Here is a 22,204-nt window from a genome sequence, read left to right as displayed (position 1 = left end):
GTGGCATGGATGAGATTGATGAGATTGATGAGATTGATGAGATTGATGAGAGGGGATTGAGAAGGAAGAGAAGCGACTTAGAATGGTCGCGGATGATTGGCTTCAGCCAGTGAGAGCCGGATTCAATATATTGCTCGTAACTGTATGGTTGCACCAACGCAATCGGCAATCTTTTTGCAATGGCTTTCAGGAAGGAAACTACGCCTGGTAGCCTCCATTGAAGTTGTTGTTGGACTGATCCCAGTTACCAGACGGGGACATGGGCTGGCCACGCCCATAACCTCCAGCATTGCCTTGAGGATAGCCCTGTCCAGGCATACCAGGGCCGCCGAAGTTGTTGCCTTGTTGATCCCAGCCTCGGCCAGCAGGCGCAGGACCTACTGTTCTGTCAGCAAGGTTGGATGGAAATTTCTTAAGCGAGGGCGAGATAAATTGAAATTATAGTACTAACCTTGATTCATAGGGGTTTGAGGCCCAGTGTACTGCGGGAAGAACGCAGCGGGCTGGTTGTTGAACCCAGCGTTACCCTGAGGCGGCGCAGTAAAGCTGTCGAATTGGCCAGTCGGTGGTCGATCCTTACCCCACTGCTATAGTTAATAAAGATGGAACGTGTACGGAGGACGAGTAAAAGAAGGATGGACATACGCTACACTTTAGGGGACGGCCATTAACGTTATAACCGTTAAGCTGACAGATTGCCATGGCGGCGTTCTCGTGGGTATCCATCTTGACGAATGAGAAACCGCGGTCGGCTTGAAGGCGTGTCTCAAGGACGTAACCGAAGTTCTGGAACAGCGGGATCAAGTCGTTCTGGCTAGTGTAGGGGGTCAAGTTACCCACGTAGCAGGTGGTCTGCCACTGAGGGGTCTGTGATGCAACCATATCATAGCTTTGAACACCCTGAGTAGGGAAGTGGTGGTGGCCAAAGGGAGTAGTAGGGGTCATGCCCATCGCAGCCATGGCCTGTTGCTGTGAGATTGAGGGCTGGCCCTTCTGGTTAGCCCAGTTACAACGAATAGCCCGAGAGCCAAGCCATTCGCCATCCATCGCCTGGAGCGCCTTGTCAGCATCATTACGGTCGCGGAAGGCAACAAAGCCGTAGCCACGCGAACGACCAGTCTTCATATCCCACATCACGCGAGCTTCAGAAATGGTGCCAAACGCGGAGAAAGCTTGCAGCAAGAGATCATCATTGACTTCGTTGCTCAGGTCACCGACGAAGACATGGAAGTGGTTTGAGGTATCCTCCTTGTTGATGTTGTTGGACTGGTAGGCCCAGTTGACCCGGATTTCCTAAAATCATTAGTTAGATATAGAACACTCTAACTTCCCTGAATTTAACCAACTAACCGACTGGTGGATACGACGTCCGTTCAAGGTCTGCATGGCTCGCTCAGCTGCACCGGGATCGTCGAACTCAACGAATCCGTAGTTGTAACCCTTGCTGTTGAACTATAGAAAGTTATGGTTATGAGCACACGTTTCACAAAGGGGAGGGGGGGCACTAGTCATTGAATGAGAAAACAAAGGATAACCCTTATGATCTAGGCCCATTATGCATGAAAGAACAAAGAACCAAATCGCTCGGGTCACGTACACTTTGAGTATTACTCACATTCTTGTCAGGGATGATCTTGACGCTAACCACGTGGCCAGTTGTCTCAAAAATCTGCTTGAGAATGTCTTCTGTCACTCGGGGGTCCAGACCACCGACATAGAGAGCTCGCTTGTTAGGCTCGGGGGCCGCCCGTCGAACATATCCACCGGCACTCGTGGGAGACATCATGTTTCCGGACATAGGCGAGGTAATCGCAGTGGGGATAGGGTTGGTGTTCTGGGGGATGACCACGGGGGGACGGGGCGGTGGCGCCATGTGGGACGCATTGGGCTGGCCGTTGCCCTGAACATTATCGTACTGCTGGTTCTGGGCACCTACAGCAGGTTGAGGTGCCGGTGGCAGGGAAGAGTTGGCGGTTTGAGCGTTATCAGCCATCGTATATTGGCTTTCGAAAGGACGAGACGTAGGATGAACTTGTAAGTATCGGGACGATTGACGGTACAGATGGATTGGAGGAAAAATAAATAAATGTTGAGAGGCGAAGGGCGGTGGACTTTTCTTCGACAATATAAAGATCTTGGTGTAAATACCACAACTGTGAAGGACAACCTTATAGTATAGTATAGAAATACTGAGGTTAGACGCTCGGGGCTCGATAGAGGAATCGAAACAGAGCAAGCTTAGTCGATCCAAACAAAGAGTCAAGACAAGGACAAACAGAAGAGCCTGCGTATCGAGACAGACTTTTCCTTTGATGCAAAGCTTCGTAGAGTAATCTGACAAGTTTGATCGATAGAGAGGAGCGAAAAAAAAGAACCGAAGGAAGTTTTTTTTTTTCTGCAGGAGTTTTTGACAAAAGGTCGTCACAGCTGGAACTAGCGATAAAGCGCTAGAGATTCACGAATAGGGGGGGGGGGAAGGCCAACGAAATGAATCAAGGAAAGCCAATATAAGGAAAGCGAACGCGCGCACACACACACCAAGATGCCGACAAGATGGACAGGAAAGGAAGCACAACACGAAAAGGAAAAAGAGGATTGTACGGAGAGAAAGAGGTAAAGGGCGATGTTGGCGATTTAGCGGCTAGGGGCTCCCCCACCTGACCTCAACGGGCTTAGCGCCCTGGTTCGTGTGTACAACTCTTCTCCGTACCACCTCAAATCTGGCTTCGTCCTTCCCTTTGGAATATCCAACCCCCTTTTTTTCTTGTCGTCCAGTCAGATCCCGGTCCCGAAGGAATCATGGAGAATCCGAATTCTCTAACGGAGCTTTCTGCTCTGGTGGAGCGGACCGTACGTATCCCTTGCCCGCCGCGAAAAAGGAAAAGAAAAAGAACTCTTTTTTATACGCGCCCGGAACCGTTCCTTCTCTGCTAGATAGCTGACAGGTGTATGTATTAGCTTCTGGATACTGGCCGGCTTTTCAGAAAATCAGGGTCAATGCCGACGAGTACTCACCTGCAGCGCTCGATTCCTGCATATTATGAGGGCTTCCAGGAGGCCTTGGATAACCTCACTGAGCAAATTGTAGGTTCCATGAGCATGCCCATTCATGAGATTACCAAATACGATCACATGTAATAATATCTGGGAGTGGTCGAAGGCGACAAAAAGAAGAAATAAGACTGCTGAAGGATTTCTGCTAACATCACCCAGTTCATCGCAAAAGCCTTCTTAGAAAAAGACTATGAAGCCATCAAAGCGCGAGAAGCCGTGCCAATCACCGCTGAAGATGTGGCCATGGACGATGTAGACCAGAAGCTAGAGCAAGAAGCCCAGCCTTCAGAACCCATAAAAACGGAAATGGGAACTGAGCCTTCCCCTGCTGAAGCAAAGGTAGCAAACGATGTACCTGCGCCAACTGAAGCCGCGCCCGTGCCCCAGCCTACCCAGGATGCAGCTGTTAAAGAAGAAAAGCAAACCAAGAAGAACGAGCCTGTGGGTCAAGACTTTACTGATAACGCGGACGGCCTCAATTTCGATTCAGTGCTCAATGAGGGTGGTGGTGGCTCGGGATCCTTCCATCTCAGTCTCGACTTTGATGATGATATGGGAAACCAGGCATTCTTATCCGGATCGGCTTTTGGGAGCACGGGGCCCAATGACCAGAAGACTGGTACATCACAACCTCCGGAGAATTCGATGACAGCCCCTGCTGGCGGGGGTGCTTTTGATATGGAGCTTCAGAAGAGTGAAGGCGACCCGACAGGAAATATATTTCCGGATCAAGGAACGGGGATGGATGATTTGATGGGGCCTGGGGAATCAAGCTTTGATGATCTATTTATGGAGACTGAGAATATGGGAGGTGATGGCACAGACCTCAATCAGTTGGAAGGTGATAGCTTGATGAACCTCAACGAACTGGATGATAACTGGTTTACTTGAGCTTGAACCCCTTGCTCGGAAAATCTCTCAGATAACTAGGGTCAATAATATTGAATGAATATACAAGATTTAGGCAGCTGCCTTTACACTGGGTACTTGACTGTTCGATGGCCAACCTGTAGAATCTACACGATGCTTTTCCTATTCATATTTTGATAAAGTTTAAGGCTCTTGGGCCAAATGTAATGATTCAATCGAAGTCAAGTCTCCTGATCTAAATATGATCCTTGTGTTCCTTCAAGTTCAAGTTGCAGTGTCAGTATGCTTGAACCGTCGGAGCAGTCCTGCAGTCCTGCAGCCCTGCAGGTGTTGTTGTATGCTCCTATACACCTCGAAAACCAGTAGTAGTCCACGACTACCATGATCCGATCCCGGCGCCGACATCGCATCCATTCATCAACATAAGCACATCATAAGCTCCGTCTACCGAACAAAAGACATGTACGGATGCTGCAGATCCACGGTTCAAGATATTCTAATAAATGTCCACATAAGCAAAAGAAACTCCCGAGAAATTAGGATCTGCCAGAATCCGATATGAAATCATCATTGCTTGGAGATGATCACAAATCTCGAATCGTAGTGCAAAAATTGTCATAAGGGCTTTAAGTGATCTTCATAATGATCATAGTCACCTCAAATGCAAACTGGTATCCATTCACTCATACTTTTCCCAAAAATGAGTGACCCAACTCTGACCAGACAAAGGAACAGTCACGAGCATTTATACTCGCCGATCACGAACCTACACCAATTTAATCCACGTACATACACACATATCCCTCACGGACCAAAAAGTCACGCAGAATAACTTGACTGTTATTGTGTAACGAGGAACGGACTTGAACCTAGAAAATCTTCAGCAGCCAAAACCACCTAACCTAATCCAAAATAATAAACAGTAAACAAAGCCTCCAGAAATTAAACTTGAACCAGATTAGATTCGACAAGGTTAACAAGTATAAGAAAGCAGGTTATATCATCCTCTATCCCTATGACGTAGGAGATAGGTACCGCTGACGGCAGATCTCCTTAGTGTCCGCTATAAATAATCCACTGTGCCTGGTACAGCACAGAAAATCAGGGCAGAGGACCCCCAATGTACAATCTTCAGTACGCACGGACGGGGATCCCGACAAGAATAATCACACGAGCCCCGGAATAAATCTGATTCAGGGCTGAACTAGTGTCTTGGGCCCTAGCCCTTAATGTGTTGTGGGTAAGGACGCGTACGGCTACATGTGTAATTTGTAAAGGGTAAGTGGTGTTTAGCGCTTTTTCTTGGTGGAGGTTGGCCCCGATGAGGTCATCGCCAGCTGTCAGGGCACGGACCCGCTTTAACCCCGAGGAGAAAGAGAACAGAAGCATTAAGTGCAGTAGAAGAGGGCGGAGAGTAGAGGTGTGCTAGTGGTACGTACGTACGTATGGTTTTTTTGGCTGCGCCCTGCGCTGAGATCATGATGTTGGGGGTTCGCAATCGCAAGACAGCATGCCATGACTTCAGTGAGGAAGGAAGGTGGTGGTGGTGGTGTGTACTGTACTCCGTCCTTGTACTTGTACATTGCATGTGCATACTAGGTTGCTGTACAGTAATGATCGATGATCTCCCCTACATTAACATTAAAACCCGAAATCCATGTCCGGGGTGTTCAGTCCCGGCCACTCAGGACCCTCCCGCTTGGGCCATGCGGGAAACTCAACATTGATCCTGCACGAGGCGCCAGCGGTTCAGGGGAGAAGACAAGGGTCGTATATTTTATAGCTGAAGTTTCTTGAACATAATCTGCATACAGTACTGTACACGCGATGCATTCCAATCCAATCCAATCCACTCCTGCTAGGAGGATCAGATCAACAGAGTTGATGCGGGGAGTGATAGACATCAAGCGAGGACTGGGAACAGCTGATGTGATTGGAATGGCTGGTCTAGATCAGCCCCTCGGTGGGACAGCCCTCACATGCGACGCAATCTCCGATGGGAATGTTGTCCCCGCAGCCGAATGGCATCGGGGGCGGTTTTTTTCTTCTTTTTTTCTTTTACTGCCGTGTACAGTACAATAAGCTCTTAGTTTGAGCGATCTGGGGGCGGTTACTAGGATATCTGTTTCATATTGATCATATTGATCCCGATTTGATGTGAATATGCTATCTTTAACGTGGAGGGCTTGGTTTTTCTACAGTAGATTTGGGGTTCCGTTTTATCCGGAGAAAAGAAGAAGATGGAATGTGCAATCGTGGGGTCTGGCCGTTGTGCCAGTAGGCCGTGTTAGCCGTGCTAGACAATACCATAGAGGACAAGGAACATTTTGAACAAATATTTACTGGTTTTGATCTTCAACGGTTCAGCTTGGCAGCGATGATACATTATAGACCGTACAGTAGTATATATCTATACGAGGCTGTAGTATAACTGGTCTATAGGAGCCCAATGCCGACGATCATAGTCTGCTTGACCGGTTCTTTATATAATTCTTACCTAACCGTGTCCAATTCCAGTTCCAGATCCAGATTTAGTTCACCTGGAGTTCACCAAGGTCAAGTTCTGGCTCGGATCGCCGGATAGAAAATCCCCAATCGGCGTCGATATCATGTCATCATCGATCGGATTCGACTGCCAGGGTGGATCTGGACCTTTTTTTTCTTCCTGTCTTTCTTTTTTAACAAATTAATGTTCAATAGGATATAAAGTGGGACTGAATAAAATGATTGTAAATCCCTTCTAAGATGCATGTTTCAACTTTTCTCACACCGTGCATCTGCTAATAATCCACGGGCGCCACCATTTCTCACCATTTCTCACCAACACTGGGAAAAACCACGAAAACCACGCAGAAAACCACGAAACAAGACTAGGGAACCAACAAGCCCCAAGGAACCACACTTCCGCCCCCACGACAGCCAATCCGACTCGCTCGTTCCGTGATCTGCAAGGCGATGATCACTTGAGTGGAGGGACCCGTGTTATGAAGTCAGCACCCCGAGGAATTTCCATCTTATTTTTCTTGTAAAGATCGGTTCTTGCTCCTTGCGTATATCGTCGATCTCCAGCATTGAAGGGGGTGTACAAGGAATTTTTTCTACTATTTTTTTTTCTTTTTGCACTTGTACAGAACAACTTTGTGTAAAGGGTCTCACAAAAGAAGATTAAAGATCAAAGGTATGTGAAATCCTACTTCCCTCCCCTTGTTCTGGATCTATCTTATTTTTGCTTTTTGTTCTTTTCGACTATTTGTTTCTGGCTGTCGTGTCTCCTGGAGATCCTTGGGCGATTTTGACGTGTCGCATTCCTTCTTTCTTTTTTCTTATGATCTACTCTGCTTCCCCTTGAGTCACTTTCGTGTGGTGTCAGACATTCTGGCACATTTCTACAAGGCGAAGAAGAGTGGGGAGTGAAGGAGAGATTATCACAGAAGGAAAGCAGGAGAAGACAGCAAGAGAGGGGATTCTAGGATGCAGAGGCAGCAGCAGCAGTAGCAGCAAGCACGGAATCATCATGGCTCACATTATCCCCGCGCAGGTTCAGGTTCCGTCACCGTCGGCGCCTGAGGTTTCCCCGCTTCACTTATCGCTCTCCAACCTCATTCGCACTGGCTCTAGACGCCGTTCAACCCTCACCGTCCAAGAACAATTTCCTAAACAAAGTCGTCGCAATTCGCTTCTAAAAAAGCTGGCGGGCCCACGTGAGAACGCGAAGCGTTTCCTTCGCCTACGGTCATCCGGAGTTCCGGCAGTCCAATCGCCAACTCCCCCGCAATTCTTTCCCCCACGCCGTCGCACTACTCGCCCCGTCTCCGAGATCATCGTATCACCACGAGTCGAACGCAATCCATCTCTAGATACAGACGAAATATCACCCGATCCGATGATGGCGGAAGTTTTACCCCGGGCTGTGGCCGAACAGACAATGGCCGTCCCGGAACTATCGACCCCATTTCCTCCGCTGCGCAATGAGAAGATTGTCGCTACGGGTAGTGGTCTGACAGTAGGCATCGCTCTCACGGAGCCAGTACTCTATCTTCAGGGATATGACCAGCAGGATCCCACTTCTAAAAAGTCGGCTATTCTAAGAGGTCAAATACATCTGAAGGTGACCAAATGTGTGAAAATTAAGAAGATTTCCATCTGCTTTAGAGGCCATGCCCAGACAGATTGGCCCGATGGTATGGATTATCAAACTCCCCCATAACCCTGAACCCAGACTCTCAAGAGCCGAGCAATTTCGTTTCCGAAGCTATCTCTTCCCTTGCCCAATTTCCGCCCCGCCTTGCCTTCCCCGCACAGGAGACTTATGCGCATATTTAGGAATTCCACCCAAGAAAATTCATTTCCACGATAAAAAGGACATGTTCACGCATGGCGTTGTATATTTCAATAACGGAGATCCAGCACTTATGCAAAACGAGTATGGAGCACACTACTACCAGCATGCGAAACCGGTATCACCTGTGCCTGGAAAAGATGGAGTGTCAGCAACAAGCCGAGAATTATTTTCCAAAAGTACCTCTACAACCTCCATCGCCCCCACCATGCCCGGTAGGGATCCCAAGCGTCTCTCCATCCAGACCAACCGCGGCCATTCGCGCAGCTTCAGCCGGAATGAGCCCCCGCCAAGCTCCCAAAATCAACAGCAACGGAACTACCGGATGTTCCCTGTTGGCGACTACCTGTACAGCTTCGAATTCCCCATCGATGGCTCATTACCAGAAACTATTAAAACCGACCTTGGTTTTGTAAGGTACGACCTTGAGGCTATTGTAGAGCGATCGGGCGCCTTCCGCCCAAATCTACTTGGTACAATGGAGATCCCCGTGATTCGCACTCCTGCGGAAGGTTCTTTGGAACAAGTTGAGCCTATTGCAATTTCACGAAATTGGGAGGATCAGCTCCATTATGATATTGTTATTTCGGGCAAATCATTTCCTCTGGGTTCCCAGATTCCCATTGCATTCAAACTTACCCCGCTTGCAAAGGTGGAATGTCACCGTATCAAAGTATATGTCACAGAAAATATTCAACATTGGACAGCAGACAAGAGTGTACATCGCTTGCAACCTGCAAAGAAGGTACTTCTATTTGAGAAACGTGCCGAATCTGCCAGCACAAGTACCTATCCTGGCAGTTCTATGCGCATCACCGCGGGCGGTGGTATCGGTTGGGACCACCGCGCTGCAGCTGCGCGAGGAGAGGAGGTCGTGGAACGGGGCCGCACGAATTTATTAGGAGAATTGGTTAATGATAGCGGTGTCGGTCCCACTGAGATGGAGTTCAGTGTACAGCTGCCCAGTTGCCATGAGATGAAGGGGCGTGACGAAGCACAGCGTTTACATTTTGACACTACATATGAGAACATCCAGATCAATCACTGGATCAAGGTAAATATCCTCCCATTATCATTATGTCCACGTTCATAATACTAATCGTCTCTCCCATGCAGATCGTGCTCCGACTTTCGAAGATTGATGAGCGAGACCCATCCAAACGCAGGCACTTTGAAATCTCCATCGACTCCCCATTCAACATTCTCTCCTGCAAAGCAACTCAAGCCAACATCTACCTTCCGGCCTATTCTCGACCAACCAATGAACCAGAACCCCAATCTCAAGAATTTGAATGTGGCTGCCCCGGTGCACCCCCAGCAGCAAGAGAGCACTCCCTCGCACAATCCAGCTCAGATCGTGACGACTCTACCTCAAATATCCCGCGGCGAAACTCCATCACCCAAGCCGTCACTCGAAGCTTCACAAATGGATCCGGTGGCCTCGCACGCCCCGCGCCAGCTCACATCGCCCACGAGCCCAGCGAACGAGAGACACCCCGCCCCATGCATCTTCTCCGCGCACCCTCCTTCGCTCCTCCAGCCTTCGAAGATCTTCCTCCTCCGCCTCCTCTTATTACCCCACCCCCGGAGTACACCAGTATCGTCGGTAATGGGGATCGAGAAGCAGTGTTGGAAGATTACTTCTCTCGACTATCTTTCTACGAGGAGCAAGATGATGATGATCGGGGCTTAGGGCGTGTTGATGTCCCCCTCACCCCGGGTGGTCGCGTCAACCGCAGTATGGATGTACCGCGAGAATGGGTTCGATTGGAAGATTTTACCGCTTCATAGATAAGCATAACGGCCGCTGTATAGCGATTACGTCTCACGATATCCGAGCCATGAATTTACGACATTGTTCATATCGGAACTGGTGTTGGAAGGCAACCTAGGTTGGGTCTGCTTTTATTTTTGTTATTCTCTCCTTTCCTTCTTCATTTTTCTGATCCATTTTCATTTTCATTTTCATTTCATTCCTTCATCCATCGGTTTTAGACTTGAACTTTATTTCGTTCCTTATTTGGACAAACAATTATTTACATCATGTACCATGATTCTGTTTCTGTTCTGTTCAAAATTGTCTGTTCATAGTCATTGGGCCAAAAGGCGTCAAGTGTATCGCATCTTATAGTGGAGGGTTCAGCTGGAATAGTTTCTGCATTCCATTTAATCTGTATAATGTGATAAGCACATTCTATTTCTATTTCACTTTCAATTTTCCCATTCATATATATCTACATCTTCAATTCATTCTTCCTGAAAATAAATAAATAGATCTTGAATCTTGATGAAAAGTCGAGACTTCACCGATACATTAAAAGTGTGTCATAGATCCACTTCCAACCGCGATAAGCCCGCATCTACTTGCCTTCCCCGGCTTAGTAGTAGACGCCCCCCACATCAATCCCTCCCCAGCTCAAGGTCCGAGACTCATTGACCTTTTTCTCTTCTACCGAACTCCATTCCATCACTCTCGGTACTAATAGTTTATTCGAACTTCACGGTTTCAGAATATCTTCCGATACGGAGAAAGTATCCGCGGCTTCTTTGATTGATCTACGCCGCTTCAGCAGCTCTGTAAGTTTGTCTAGCTCTATCGTCTCCGCCTACACCTACACCGACCGCATTTTGAGCTCTCTGGCTATGTAGCTATTTCCATAGCTCTACTTGCGTTTGGAAGATGCAAGATCTACATAGTGAGGCCTGATGACCATGGTCCCACTACCTAACTTCACTTAAATTGGAGTCGTGAGCTAACGCCGCTCCTGATGTAGTTGCGGGATTACTACAGGCTCTATTCAGCTCTACCCGTTTCAAGATTGATAATAGTTTGATAGATTATTTCCCTTTTAGTAAAGACAATATGGAAATTGAGGTTCTTCCTTTGACTGAGGCCGATATCCCCGGCGCTGTCGCAGTGATTCAGCAAGCTTTTGCCGACGATCCATATTTTAAATGGGTATTTGATTCATCTACTGTATGTATACCATATACCCCCAAAACAACAACAACAACAACAACAACAACATCCTTCAAACTACCCAAAACACCTAGTTTACCGAATACTAATTATATGTAACAGTTCAACAAACAAAGAAACTACGACTCCCTTGCAGCAAGATGTAGATGGGGTATAAAAAACGCAATATTCCAAGTCGCAAAAGAGAAGCCCTCTACCTCTTCCTCTCCATCAACTTCCCCCCTCCAATCATTGGCGTCTCCTGCTGGCTTCCCCCCAAAACACCCACAGATCCAGAGACCTGGTCTTCCTGGTTCTCAAACTGGATATTATCATTCAACCAACTTCTTAATAACATCCGCTACTTTGGACGCGGAGGCCTCCGCACAAATAGGTATTGGATCTGGAAGACGCAGCAGGAGAAAGCGCAAGAGGAGATCTGGGATGATCCGCGAGGCTACTACTTTTGTAATATTGTTGCTGTTGGAAATGATGTACAGGGGAAAGGGGTGGGGAGGGTTCTATTTGAGGCTGTTACAAAGATTGCGGATTTGGAAGGGGTGAAGTGTTATCTTGAGAGTTCGAAGGATGAACCTAATGTGAGGATTTATGAGAGGATGGGGTTTCAGATGACTAGGACTATGGAGTGTCGGGATGGAGAGGATACTTGCATGGTACGTTGTTCGTCTTCATTCTGGTTTCTTTTCTTGACTTTCCTTTTTGATCCCCTGATCTCCATTGTTTACTGAGGATAAACATGTTCCCCAATGATCTACGATCTATGATCTATGCTAATAATGTGACCTAGTTGTACTGCATGACGCGCAATCCGAAAACCTAGTAACCTTTCAAATCGGAGATTGGAGATTTAAACAAATAATGACAAGCAGGACCCTGCGAATTTATTACATGCATTGTCCTACCTTACTTATTAATCTAATCTCCTTAGGTGTAGTAGAGAGTTAGCATATTCTGTTTAGGTACAGAATATATTCCCAGCGTTCGGATACAGGCATATCCTAATATCAAATTCAGCCTGATTAACAATCAGCCTCAACGCTCAGGCCTTAGACCCGGGGCCGTTGCATGAGGTCTACGATGATAAGACCCACAAACAAAGTGGGATCTTTGCCGCGAACAGACCTCTTACGCCATAGACGCGTTATAGCCCTTAGCTGAGCTTAGCTGGCGTTTGCTTACCGTAAGTGCGGGTGTGATATATCGCAAAGTTTAAACTGTAGACCAGAAATTGGATGGTAGCTTAGAGAGCTTGCATGTTGTTGTCGATGATGATTCTTGTTGTGGTTCGAGTAATCAATTCGTTTTATTTTCCTGTTATTATCATCCTGTGCGATATAGTACATTGGCATATTGCTAAGATCATCTGCGATTAAACCCTGGATCGACGATATTTCCCGCGAAGTTTCAGGCGTAGTTCGATTTCAATATCAACGACATGGCCAATGGCTCGGTGGTTTTCCTGCATGCTTCTTATTTTCAACGAGACCGATGCCGAGGGTTCTTGGAACTATTATTGAATTGATAGTGATTATTGTAGATTAATCAGGGATTGGGGATGGTGACATTGGCTTTATATACAAACCATGTAGTTGCCTTCATTGGAAGTGAGTCTCACCTCATCTCACCCTATCCGCTCATTTATCACAACCTACGCGTCAAGGACTTCAGATCAAGAAATGAAAAACAAATCCTCCAAACCCCCACTTTCACGGTCATTTCTTCATCTTCACTTTCAGAATAATGGTGTTACTTGTTTCTCCCAAAGTTCGAGGTCGAGGATTATTTTCCATCCTTCGATCCTGTCTCAGTCGACGTCGACACTTCCATGATTCTCAGCCCAGCAGCGCGGAGCAAACACAACAAGAGACAAAGACAAACTTGAAAGCGATGGCCATCGCCATTCCAGAGAAACATACGGCTCCAAACAGAGACACGCCATGTACCAACTTGAACGACACAGACTCGATCGTCAACCAGCTAGCCGTATTAGCAGCTACCATCAGAGCCCCACGCGATGACACGAGATCTAGCTCTAGCTCACCCTCCACAAAAACAACCAAATCAGAAGCCAGACTTGAAAAGGAGCAGGAGATTGGAGAATCCTTCCTCTACCTCCGAAGCCTTATCACAGTCTCCCAAACACCAGAACCGAAGCCGAAGCCGAAGTCAAAGCCAGAACCAGAACCAGAAGCAGCATCAAAGACAGACTCAAAATCAGACTCTCACCCACCTCTTCGTCGGAAACGCGCTTCTTCAAGATTGAGTCTTCGTCTCGAGATCCCACCACTACAATTTACTCCCAAGATCCCTAAGCCTAAGCCAAGCCCAAGATACACGACCGTTCCCCCAATTTATGCCCCAAAGTCAATCTCCATCCGACCAGAGGTCCGCTTCTAGGCCCGTCCCGCGATCGGATCCACCCGCCAACCAAACTACATCATACCCAAAGAGTTGGATTGGACATCGTTATCCCACATCCGAAATTAGACATCCGAAAGTCATCAACTATCAATGACATCGTTTTACAGGATAAGATCGAAGTATTCCATACAGAGTACTGTACATACGAATACCACGTAACTCTACCGAATGAGTACATCGGTGACAACTGCTATCAATCAAATCAAATCAAATTAAAACCCGAATCGGCGATATTTTTTCCCTACGCAATTATGATTTGATGGGTTCTTCCAAAATTACTAGGATGATCGCTGGGACGCGTCATGAAGGATGTCCCACGACCCCGCGAAGACCCTGTCGAGTCAAGTCAAAAATTCGAGTCAGAATGCAATGCACCATGATGTATGGGTGGATAGATGGAGATCGTCAAGTGTGTTTTGGGATTAGGGAGGGAACCCGGTCGTATTCTTATTTGAATCACAATGACGTCTGGCCTGGTCAGATAGGTAGGGTCTCAGGGTCCTTTCTTGCTCTTTCCAGATTTGCTGGGATTGTCTTTATCCGCATACTTTCGGTTGGATTCTTTTTTTATTCTTTTGCGGGGGCTATTTGTTTCATGTGCATGGTTCCTGCAGCCTTTTTGAGATATTCTGTTGGTTTATCCTTTTAGTATTGATTTTTTTTGCGCGGAGATAGGCTGAGTTTCTGTGTGCGCTCTGTGTGGAGACGGACGGAGGGAAGTGGACTGTGAATCCATGACTGAGATAAATTCCGATAGGAGAAGACGATGAAGGGCGGGATGTATTCATTAATTGTCTTATTTTTATTTTTATTTTTAATGTTTTAAATTGTTTTCTAATTGTTTTCCCTGTGGACACCGTGACCTTTCTTCTATATCATGATGCAATGATCCCGCCTATGACGAGATATCACCGATAGAAAACATCCGTGCTACTGTTTAGTAGTTTAGCCATATCCCGCTCGGCTGGTGCCGAGATGATATGAAACAGACCTCGCCACAACTTGGAACTCCCATCAAATCAAACGACTTGAACACAGAATGTTAGACTTCCCTTTTAGGCCCGGAGCCACTTTCCTAACTCTGCACTGATTCTCCGCCAAGTTCTTTGCCAGCGCCGTTACGTATGTGTTCTACGCCCTCCCCCAGGTGGATAACGGCAGTGGCGTCGGTACTTTCAACCGAGAGAGCTTCATTCCGCACAGACCGTGTGAGACCATCGATTGAGTGGATCGTATCAGATCCCCTGAATCTACACTGCTATACAGAGTTCTCACCATGATGCTCGCCAGTGGGGAATGAACGGTGTTCGATTGGTCGGGGAGTAGGGAAGGGTTCAGGCTGCGTGACCTGATGCTTGTTATGCTTGTTTGTTTGTGTTTTACGCCTCAAACGTCATATGATTCTGGGAGCAGGCAAGACAATAGCCGAGATTGGAGAATACTTGCAAACTTGCAGTAGTAGGTGAATCCTATCGGTTAATTTTCCCCACTTCCTGCACCTGTTTGAAGCTGAAAGCGGGCCGAACAAAAGTACTAGAGGATGAACTAGCGCTGCCGAGGGCAACGTCACAATAACCTCAGATCCATATGCTTGATGGCGAGACTTCCCAAAGCCCCTTTTTTTGTGTCTCTCTCTGCCTCACTCTCTGCCTCGTTGTTATGTTTGCTTAATTCCAGGAAACAGGTGTATCGGGCTAATTAGTGTTGACGGCTTAGCCCATTGGAGGCATAATATTAGGACTTGTGGAGCAAACTCGTCATAATTTCCAGGGGACACGTCTCAATATAAATGCTCCATCTTGAATGGTCGGCTTCTTTTCTGGCCACTCGAAGCGCCCGGAACTGGAACGGCAAACATTGACAGTTCATATCGAGGATGAGACCCTTGGCCATAGTTGATTCCTTTAAAATCACAGGGTCGCTTTCGGCGCCGAAGCATCAGCTCTTCGCGACGGGCCGGAGACGCCACGCCACGGCTATTTGTCCCGGATAATTTCCACGAATGACCAAGCTGCGATGTTTGTTAAATAGCCTGATATGGCTATATGTGAATAGGCTCCGAAAAAACCTTGGAGGATAAGGAAGCGATCATCAAACTTGAATCAGGGGTAACTCTTGCATTGGGGAAACATGAACGGAGAGCGCAGGAGCGTAGACGAGTAGACTAATAGATGAGTAGGTAGTGCCGTATACATCATGTGCATGAGCAGCATATGCAACATGGATTTTGACAGTTCCTACCCTTTTGAGTGCTCATGCACTAGACTTTGACTGTTTCAGATCACTGTGCATGACGACTGCCCGATAAGGCTCCCGGCAGACATAATCTGCACAGGCTGAAAGATCGTCAGTGCCGAGACTTCGGGGCTGGAGCTTCGGCCGTCTTGTATATCCGACGGTTTAGGATTCATAATAATGCTCAACTTGAATCTACTTTGACACATAGTAATATGTGATTGAATGAGATATAAACAAATATAAGTATTTGTCAAAGATTCAAGTCCCGGCTATTGATCCATGCCCTAGTAGACGATCATCGCGGCACGTACATATGTAAGTTTTATTTTCATTTAAACCAGCCAATCAACAATTCAGATTATAGATTTGTTCCTTCTCCTACCTTTCGTACTCGGTTCACATTTTTGCTGGCTTTTTTTTTCTTAGACGACGCTATGGCCTTCTTTTTCGAATGCATTGTCATATGCCGGAGAATGGGTCTTATCCCTACACCTCAGTCCCAACGGGAGAGAAATAGTATAGTACCTAGGTACCTATACGTACCATATTTCCTCTGCCGGGTGGAGATTCCCTATCCGAGGTGCCGCCGCTTTAATGAGGGCGCTCAGAGTCAGACTCACTGAGTAAATTTCAGTCCGGGCGCAGACTCACTGAGCAGCTCAGAATCAATCACATGATGGATTACTAAGGTCTGCTGAGTACTCCCTGAGCACTCAGTGCCGGTGATTGGTTGCTCAGTGACTGAGCAGTGATTGCTCAGAGACTGAATAGACGCCTCTATTTCGCACCCAGCCTTCGCTCGATCCACACCGAAAATGGCATTCTGCCCCACCAAAATGTTTAATTATGAAATGGGTAAACCAGGTTCGATTTCTGGAGGCGTGCCATGCTCTCTTTTCTTACCCAGACCCAGCCGACAAGGGATGGAGCGACGTGACATTTAATTGAAAGAAACGTTTATTATCTATTATGTAGTGATGTAATAATAATTCTCATCTGCTCATTTGATCTGCAACTCGATAAAACTGAATAGATATAAATTGGGCTGCAAGTCCCTTCTTCAGCCATTGAACTGATCCATCCTCATTTCCAGTCAAGACCATTTCATTATAAGCTTTTTCTTACCCGAGTTCAGTCCTGTCTATTTGTTGGTCATGGGGCGAAAGCTCTTCTTTGCTCAAAAAGATGGACTTGGCAGAGAGACGCAACAGAAACTAGCCCAGAACAACGGCTATGTTTTTGGTGCTCATGCAGCTAGGGATTCCATACGCGATCTAAACAGAAAGATACCCAAGACAAAAAAGATGCACTTTGATGCCGTTGAACTCTGGAATGAGTGAGTTTCCGGCGGCTGTACGCTCCGAGACATCAGCAATATTAGACACTGATGCCATACTAGTTTCGTGACAATATGGGGAATTGGAGGGTACAAAGAGGGTTCAGTGTGTGCGACGCCAGATCATGCGCTGATAAAAGAGTTTCTTCGCTGGTACAGTCATACGGCGCAAGGTAAAAAAAGCAAAAATGGACGGCCAGTGATGACATCGGTAGTCAACTGTGCAGAAAGACTGTTCGGCGGGTTTGAAGAAAAATTGCGGATCACAATTATGAAGGAAGACCGCAGTGAGATATACAACGTAAGTTGCCATGTGATTAATGCTTCATAATCTCGAGATGCAACTCAAACTTATTGGGACACAGTGGATAAAGAGAACATTGTCAGAAGCTGAAGGAACGGTTGAAAATGTTGAGGAACCAGATCACTGCTTTACTAAAAAAGATTACCTCCGCATGATATCCTCTATGTGGCAGGCAGATCATCGCCGTTTCATGCCTGGATTGCTTAAAGCCACCATCATGCTAGCCCTCCAGTTGTACCTTTTCACTGGAGCCAGAATTGGAGCTTTCATCCCACCCCACGAGGATAAAGACAAGAAAGGACTGAGATACCAGGTGATCAAATTTCGATTCCGGAATTATTAGTGGCTAACTCTCTACAAAGGACATCGATCTGGTTCTGTTTCCATCCACTACGGCACCTTGGAAAGTGGAATGGAAAGTTAATCAAAAGTGGCTCAAAGGGAATCGAAACCCGGATTACGCAGTGTGAGTTATCTACTGCAAGTTCTTGATCCGGCCGGACTCAACAAAAAGAGATACTGACCGTCTGTCAAGATTCGGAATCGGTATTCGAGATACGAAAAAACCACAGTTCGCTTCTGGTTATTTGCTCCTGGCTCTTGCCTTACAGCATGGTGCCCTTTTTGGTATCAAGTCTGTGGAGGACTTGGCTAAATACGATCTTTCGAGTGGAAAGCCTATCGAATTACGCTGGAGGGATGAATACTTGGAAAAGCCCGTTCTCAGGAACGTCACAGCTGTTGGTCCACAAGATGTTCCGCTTCATAAAGAGCGTTTTTGTGAGCTGCTGCGTGGAATTGTCACCACTGCTGGCTACAGTAAGAGTATAACCGTTCATAGAATTCGGAAATATCTTGGAAGTGTTATTGAAGGTGAAAGGATCGAAAAATATAGCATGTGCAAGGGAGACATCTGCTGACCAATCATGTAGGAAGATATGGATCGGCATTGGTATCTCAGATATACGGGCACAAAGATGCAAGCACATACCCCAAAGAGTATCTACTACATTGCTCTTCAATTGATACGGTTTCAGCTGTTCTAGGGGAAGAAGAACAGTCAAGCCATGGTGAATATTTCCAAGGGTTCGAGAGATTTTATGAGCAAGGTTATCCAGGGGAACTGCCTGCGGAGATCGAAGCAAATATTTTGCAGATGCCGGAACTGATCGCCATCAGCAGTCGAATCGAACAACTTCAAGCCTTGAACAGTGACAAAGGGTCTATAGCTGCCGAGAAGCTGAACTACAAGAAAACCCTGCTCCGACTTCGCATTGCAGGCCTAAAAGGATACCAAAACCGCTGGGTACGAGAGAGACGAGACCACAGAATTCTCAATAGGGGAAAAGAGGAGCCTCTCATCAGTGACAACGATGTTTCCACGCGTGCTCAATTCTTACTCATGCCCGAGCTTGCCAACATCTCATCATTAATGTCTTCTGACAAAGAGCTGTCGTTCGACAGAATGCTCGCCTTCGTGGATGATCTGAAAACCCTCTGTGAGCGCGATTTTGATGTGGTCTATCTTCCACGAGAAAGCCCAGTACAAGGGCGATGTCCTGCAAAAGACTGCCTCAAAAGAATGGATTGGTGAGTTACCCCAAAACATAGTGATGAGATAAATGCTGACTATTACCAGTTTAAAAAAGTCTGACAGAAGTGCCCATATCCACAATTGTGTTCAACGTGAGATCGCTTTGGGTCTTCAAGTCCCGGAGTCACGGTTAAAGTTTTGTTACGAGTGCATGGAATGGCTGCAAGAAATTCAGTGGCGGGATCACTGTTCTTTTCATATCCAGTCATGGAAAACACAGTGTTATGAAGTCATTGTGTACCGCCACACGATTATTCGGCCTGGCTACTGTCCCTTCTGCTTGTGGAATGTAAATCTAGATCCAGAAGATCGATTCCATCAGTGGTTGAAAAGTGGCAATCTAAAACAACACATTGAGGAGAAGCATATTGGCGATGAGCCAATTTGTGGATGTGGCCAACGTTTCGACAATGAACGTAGCCTTCGACATCATTTACATGACACTCACAGGCTGAACAAAGCTATATGGCAGAACCCAAGACTCCCAAGAAAGAGAAAACGAACCAGCAAGGAAGATACTTGCCTTCCTTCCATGAAAAGAAATAGTCAGATCCGGAAGGAGCTTAGATTCTACCGTTACCCACCTCCACGTCATGAACACGAGTATCAGATGTCAGATAATATTTTCCTGCCTGTCCACGCCTTACATAAGTTCGTGGAAGAACATCCAGAGAGAAGTTACCTCTCTAATCTCACCAGCCAGCCAACCGAAAGCATCAGAAGTACCTCATTTGAGCCGATATCTTCTAAGGCTACGCCACCGTTGAACTTGTGGCCAATAACGCCCGGATTGGAAGTTATCGATCCTCAAATCCTCGAAATTGCTGACTCGGGTCAAGAGCATGAATTGAGGCACTATGATCTGAATTATACATCGCTCAATAACTCCGAGCTCTCTCCAGATCAGCGCAAGGTTGGGAATAGCCCACCTGGTCCTGCACAAATTTCACAAGTTCCCGTTCGGCCCACTGCCATCGAACCTACTCCTGAAGTTGATAGCAATGATTTCCAGGGTGCCCATGCTTCTAATCACTACACAGAAATTGAGCGCGAAACCTGTAGTCATATTCCAGGTCAATTACGCTCTCCTGACACACCCGAAGGGGGGTTTGGCATGAAAGTCATGTCGCTCAGCGGCATGAAAAAGTCACAGTGCTCCTTCACAAGCCTCATAGAAAGCGAACCGACCGAGAAGGAACCCTTAGGCTCAAATCACCCCGCCTTCGCTCTGGGAACCGAGAAAAATTCAACTGCCACAGATGACCACAAAATTGATCGTCATGCCCATCAACGAATCTGCAATAACATCTCTCTTAACGTTGGAGATCCCAATATTAGCCATCCTGGACCACTCACGAGAGCCCAGGCAAGGCAGCAGCGGACTCAGTATTGTGCAGTTGATGAGAATAAGAAAAGTTTACGAAAGACACTCAACGCGAAAGAGAAACGAAAAATGCGTGTGTTTAAGAGCCAGAATCACACTTTGGGGCAAATCGCATCCGAATTTGCAGATATTGATACCGCCATTTTGCGGCAGGCTTGGAAGGAAATGAAGGTTCCTCAGCGACGCACAAGATCACGAGCTCATGGATGTAATTGAGTTTTACTTCGACCATAGCATTATAAAGCATAGTAGCTTAGAAAGATGAATAATTGTATCAATGAAACTTCGTACTTAAGAGCTAGAAGAGCGTATTACTAAAGGGGCCAGCAGAGTCATGCTCAACGCCAAGTCATTTACAGTACATTACAGGTACGCGTTCGGCACCGCCACACCAAATTACTTCCGATCTTTACTTCATGTAATGTAATGTAAGTTCCATGTCCGGTTTTGTAAATCTGTCTTTCACTCATGCAGGTCGTCGATTGTGATTGCGCCCACAGTGTTTTTAAGTGCTAAACTTTGATCTTATGGTCCAAATGCAAATTCATTCTTAATGTTCACAGTACATCTACGGTCTCGCATCTATTTTCTTCTCAAACTGATTATGTGGCTCGTATTTGAACCGGCCTGCATCTCAAGTTCTCAACTAATCTCGTAGTAGCGGATACAGTATGTATCATTCCTGACCCTTGTAAAGTTTATTTGCTTAAGTGAAAGAGACTTTGAGAATTGATTACGGCGCGACTTTATAACTACGCCATTCTGTATGTGGTATTATGTTGACGACTGGTGTATTTGGCTGGTAACTGGTTTTCAATATGGCAGACATAATAAAAAGTTGTTTTTTCTTCATTTCTGAGCGACAGTCGTTCAGCTCGTCTCCGGACGCTACGGCAATGCGAGATAGATACAGTGCTATGAAAACATTTCACGGGGTGAATTATTGAAAAAAAAAAAAAAAAAAAAAAAAAAAACCTGATTTCCCATTCTGACTGGCATGATAACTCTGCCCTATAGTGATACCAGTGACTGAATGCCCGGTGAGGGCGTCAGAAAAACCACGGAAGTTTGCTGAGGAGGAATCTGAAGGTAATTCATCAGCCAGACCAAAAGGATGAAGGATAGGAGACAATGTTGAGTCTTGCTTTGCGCTGCTTTCGAGGAAAATCAGCCCTTTGATATTTTAATCGTGCACAGGCTACAGTAGACGTTGAGGAGTGTGTAATTAAATGGGCAAAGAGGTGGCCACGTTTGGCTGGAAGCATAATACTGCAAGTAGTTGAGATTCAACATATGACCCAACTCAAGCTCAACAGGGTCTCTTTGACATCCGAATTGATATCAGAGGCTCGGGGGATTACGCTGCTGACTTTTCTAACAGAGGCCATGCTTATTTCTAAAATACCCAGGGGTTTACCGATTTTGTGCTCTCGATCATACTAGAGATATAGGACATCATTACTTTCATCAATATCAAATTATGTACATATCGGAAAGAGAGCAACGTACGATTGAGCTGTTTTTTGCGGCCTAGTAAGCCATAGAAACATATCTGTTTCTCTTTGAGCACAGGAACATGATAACACTTGCAAATAATAAATCGTGGAGCTTACAATCAAGAGTAACAACCATCGCATGGGGAAAGAGAAGTACTTGATTCCTAGAAGTTTCTCTTCTATTGATG

The 22,204-nt window shown here is 46.4% G+C and overlaps 6 protein-coding genes across 6 annotated transcripts; 5 read left to right on the top strand and 1 right to left on the bottom strand.

The window, feature by feature from the left end:
• Nucleotides 1-198: 198 nt before the first annotated feature.
• On the bottom strand, nt 199-1,993 carry N7478_000807 (uncharacterized protein; the record flags this gene model as incomplete). Its single annotated transcript, XM_056917022.1, has 5 exons — nt 199-377; nt 452-584; nt 646-1,293; nt 1,351-1,452; nt 1,616-1,993. 5 exons carry the CDS (start codon nt 1,991-1,993, stop codon nt 199-201), a joined length of 1,440 nt encoding a protein of 479 aa, XP_056784902.1.
• An 806-nt stretch (nt 1,994-2,799) lies between these two features.
• N7478_000806 (uncharacterized protein) lies at nt 2,800-3,945 on the top strand (the record flags this gene model as incomplete). The annotated part of the gene is made up of 3 exons (XM_056917021.1): nt 2,800-2,850; nt 2,959-3,084; nt 3,214-3,945. 3 exons carry the CDS (start codon nt 2,800-2,802, stop codon nt 3,943-3,945), a joined length of 909 nt encoding a protein of 302 aa, XP_056784901.1.
• A 3,463-nt stretch (nt 3,946-7,408) lies between these two features.
• On the top strand, nt 7,409-10,054 carry N7478_000805 (arrestin family protein; the record flags this gene model as incomplete). Its single annotated transcript, XM_056917020.1, has 3 exons — nt 7,409-8,105; nt 8,248-9,317; nt 9,380-10,054. Coding segments are annotated over 3 exons (2,442 nt in total), but the record flags the coding sequence as incomplete, so codon positions are not given.
• Nucleotides 10,055-11,126: 1,072 nt separating this feature from the next.
• On the top strand, nt 11,127-12,063 carry N7478_000804 (GNAT family N-acetyltransferase; the record flags this gene model as incomplete). The annotated part of the gene is made up of 3 exons (XM_056917019.1): nt 11,127-11,240; nt 11,390-11,896; nt 12,031-12,063. 3 exons carry the CDS (start codon nt 11,127-11,129, stop codon nt 12,061-12,063), a joined length of 654 nt encoding a protein of 217 aa, XP_056784899.1.
• Nucleotides 12,064-12,983: 920 nt separating this feature from the next.
• Nucleotides 12,984-13,640, top strand: N7478_000803 (uncharacterized protein; the record flags this gene model as incomplete). Its single annotated transcript, XM_056917018.1, has 1 exon — nt 12,984-13,640. The coding sequence occupies one exon, from the start codon at nt 12,984-12,986 to the stop codon at nt 13,638-13,640; it is 657 nt and encodes a 218-aa protein (XP_056784898.1).
• A 3,416-nt stretch (nt 13,641-17,056) lies between these two features.
• N7478_000802 (uncharacterized protein) lies at nt 17,057-20,736 on the top strand (the record flags this gene model as incomplete). The annotated part of the gene is made up of 7 exons (XM_056917017.1): nt 17,057-17,238; nt 17,302-17,539; nt 17,604-17,855; nt 17,905-18,008; nt 18,078-18,415; nt 18,475-19,132; nt 19,182-20,736. The coding sequence occupies 7 exons, from the start codon at nt 17,057-17,059 to the stop codon at nt 20,734-20,736; spliced, it is 3,327 nt and encodes a 1,108-aa protein (XP_056784897.1).
• Nucleotides 20,737-22,204: the final 1,468 nt, after the last annotated feature.

The sequence above is a fragment of the Penicillium angulare genome (assembly GCF_028827245.1).
Source record: "Penicillium angulare strain IBT 27051 chromosome Unknown utg000001l_segment0_segment0, whole genome shotgun sequence".
NCBI lineage: Eukaryota > Fungi > Ascomycota > Eurotiomycetes > Eurotiales > Aspergillaceae > Penicillium > Penicillium angulare.
Note: the sequence above shows the minus strand (reverse complement) of the source record. Positions and strands in the feature narration are given on the sequence as shown.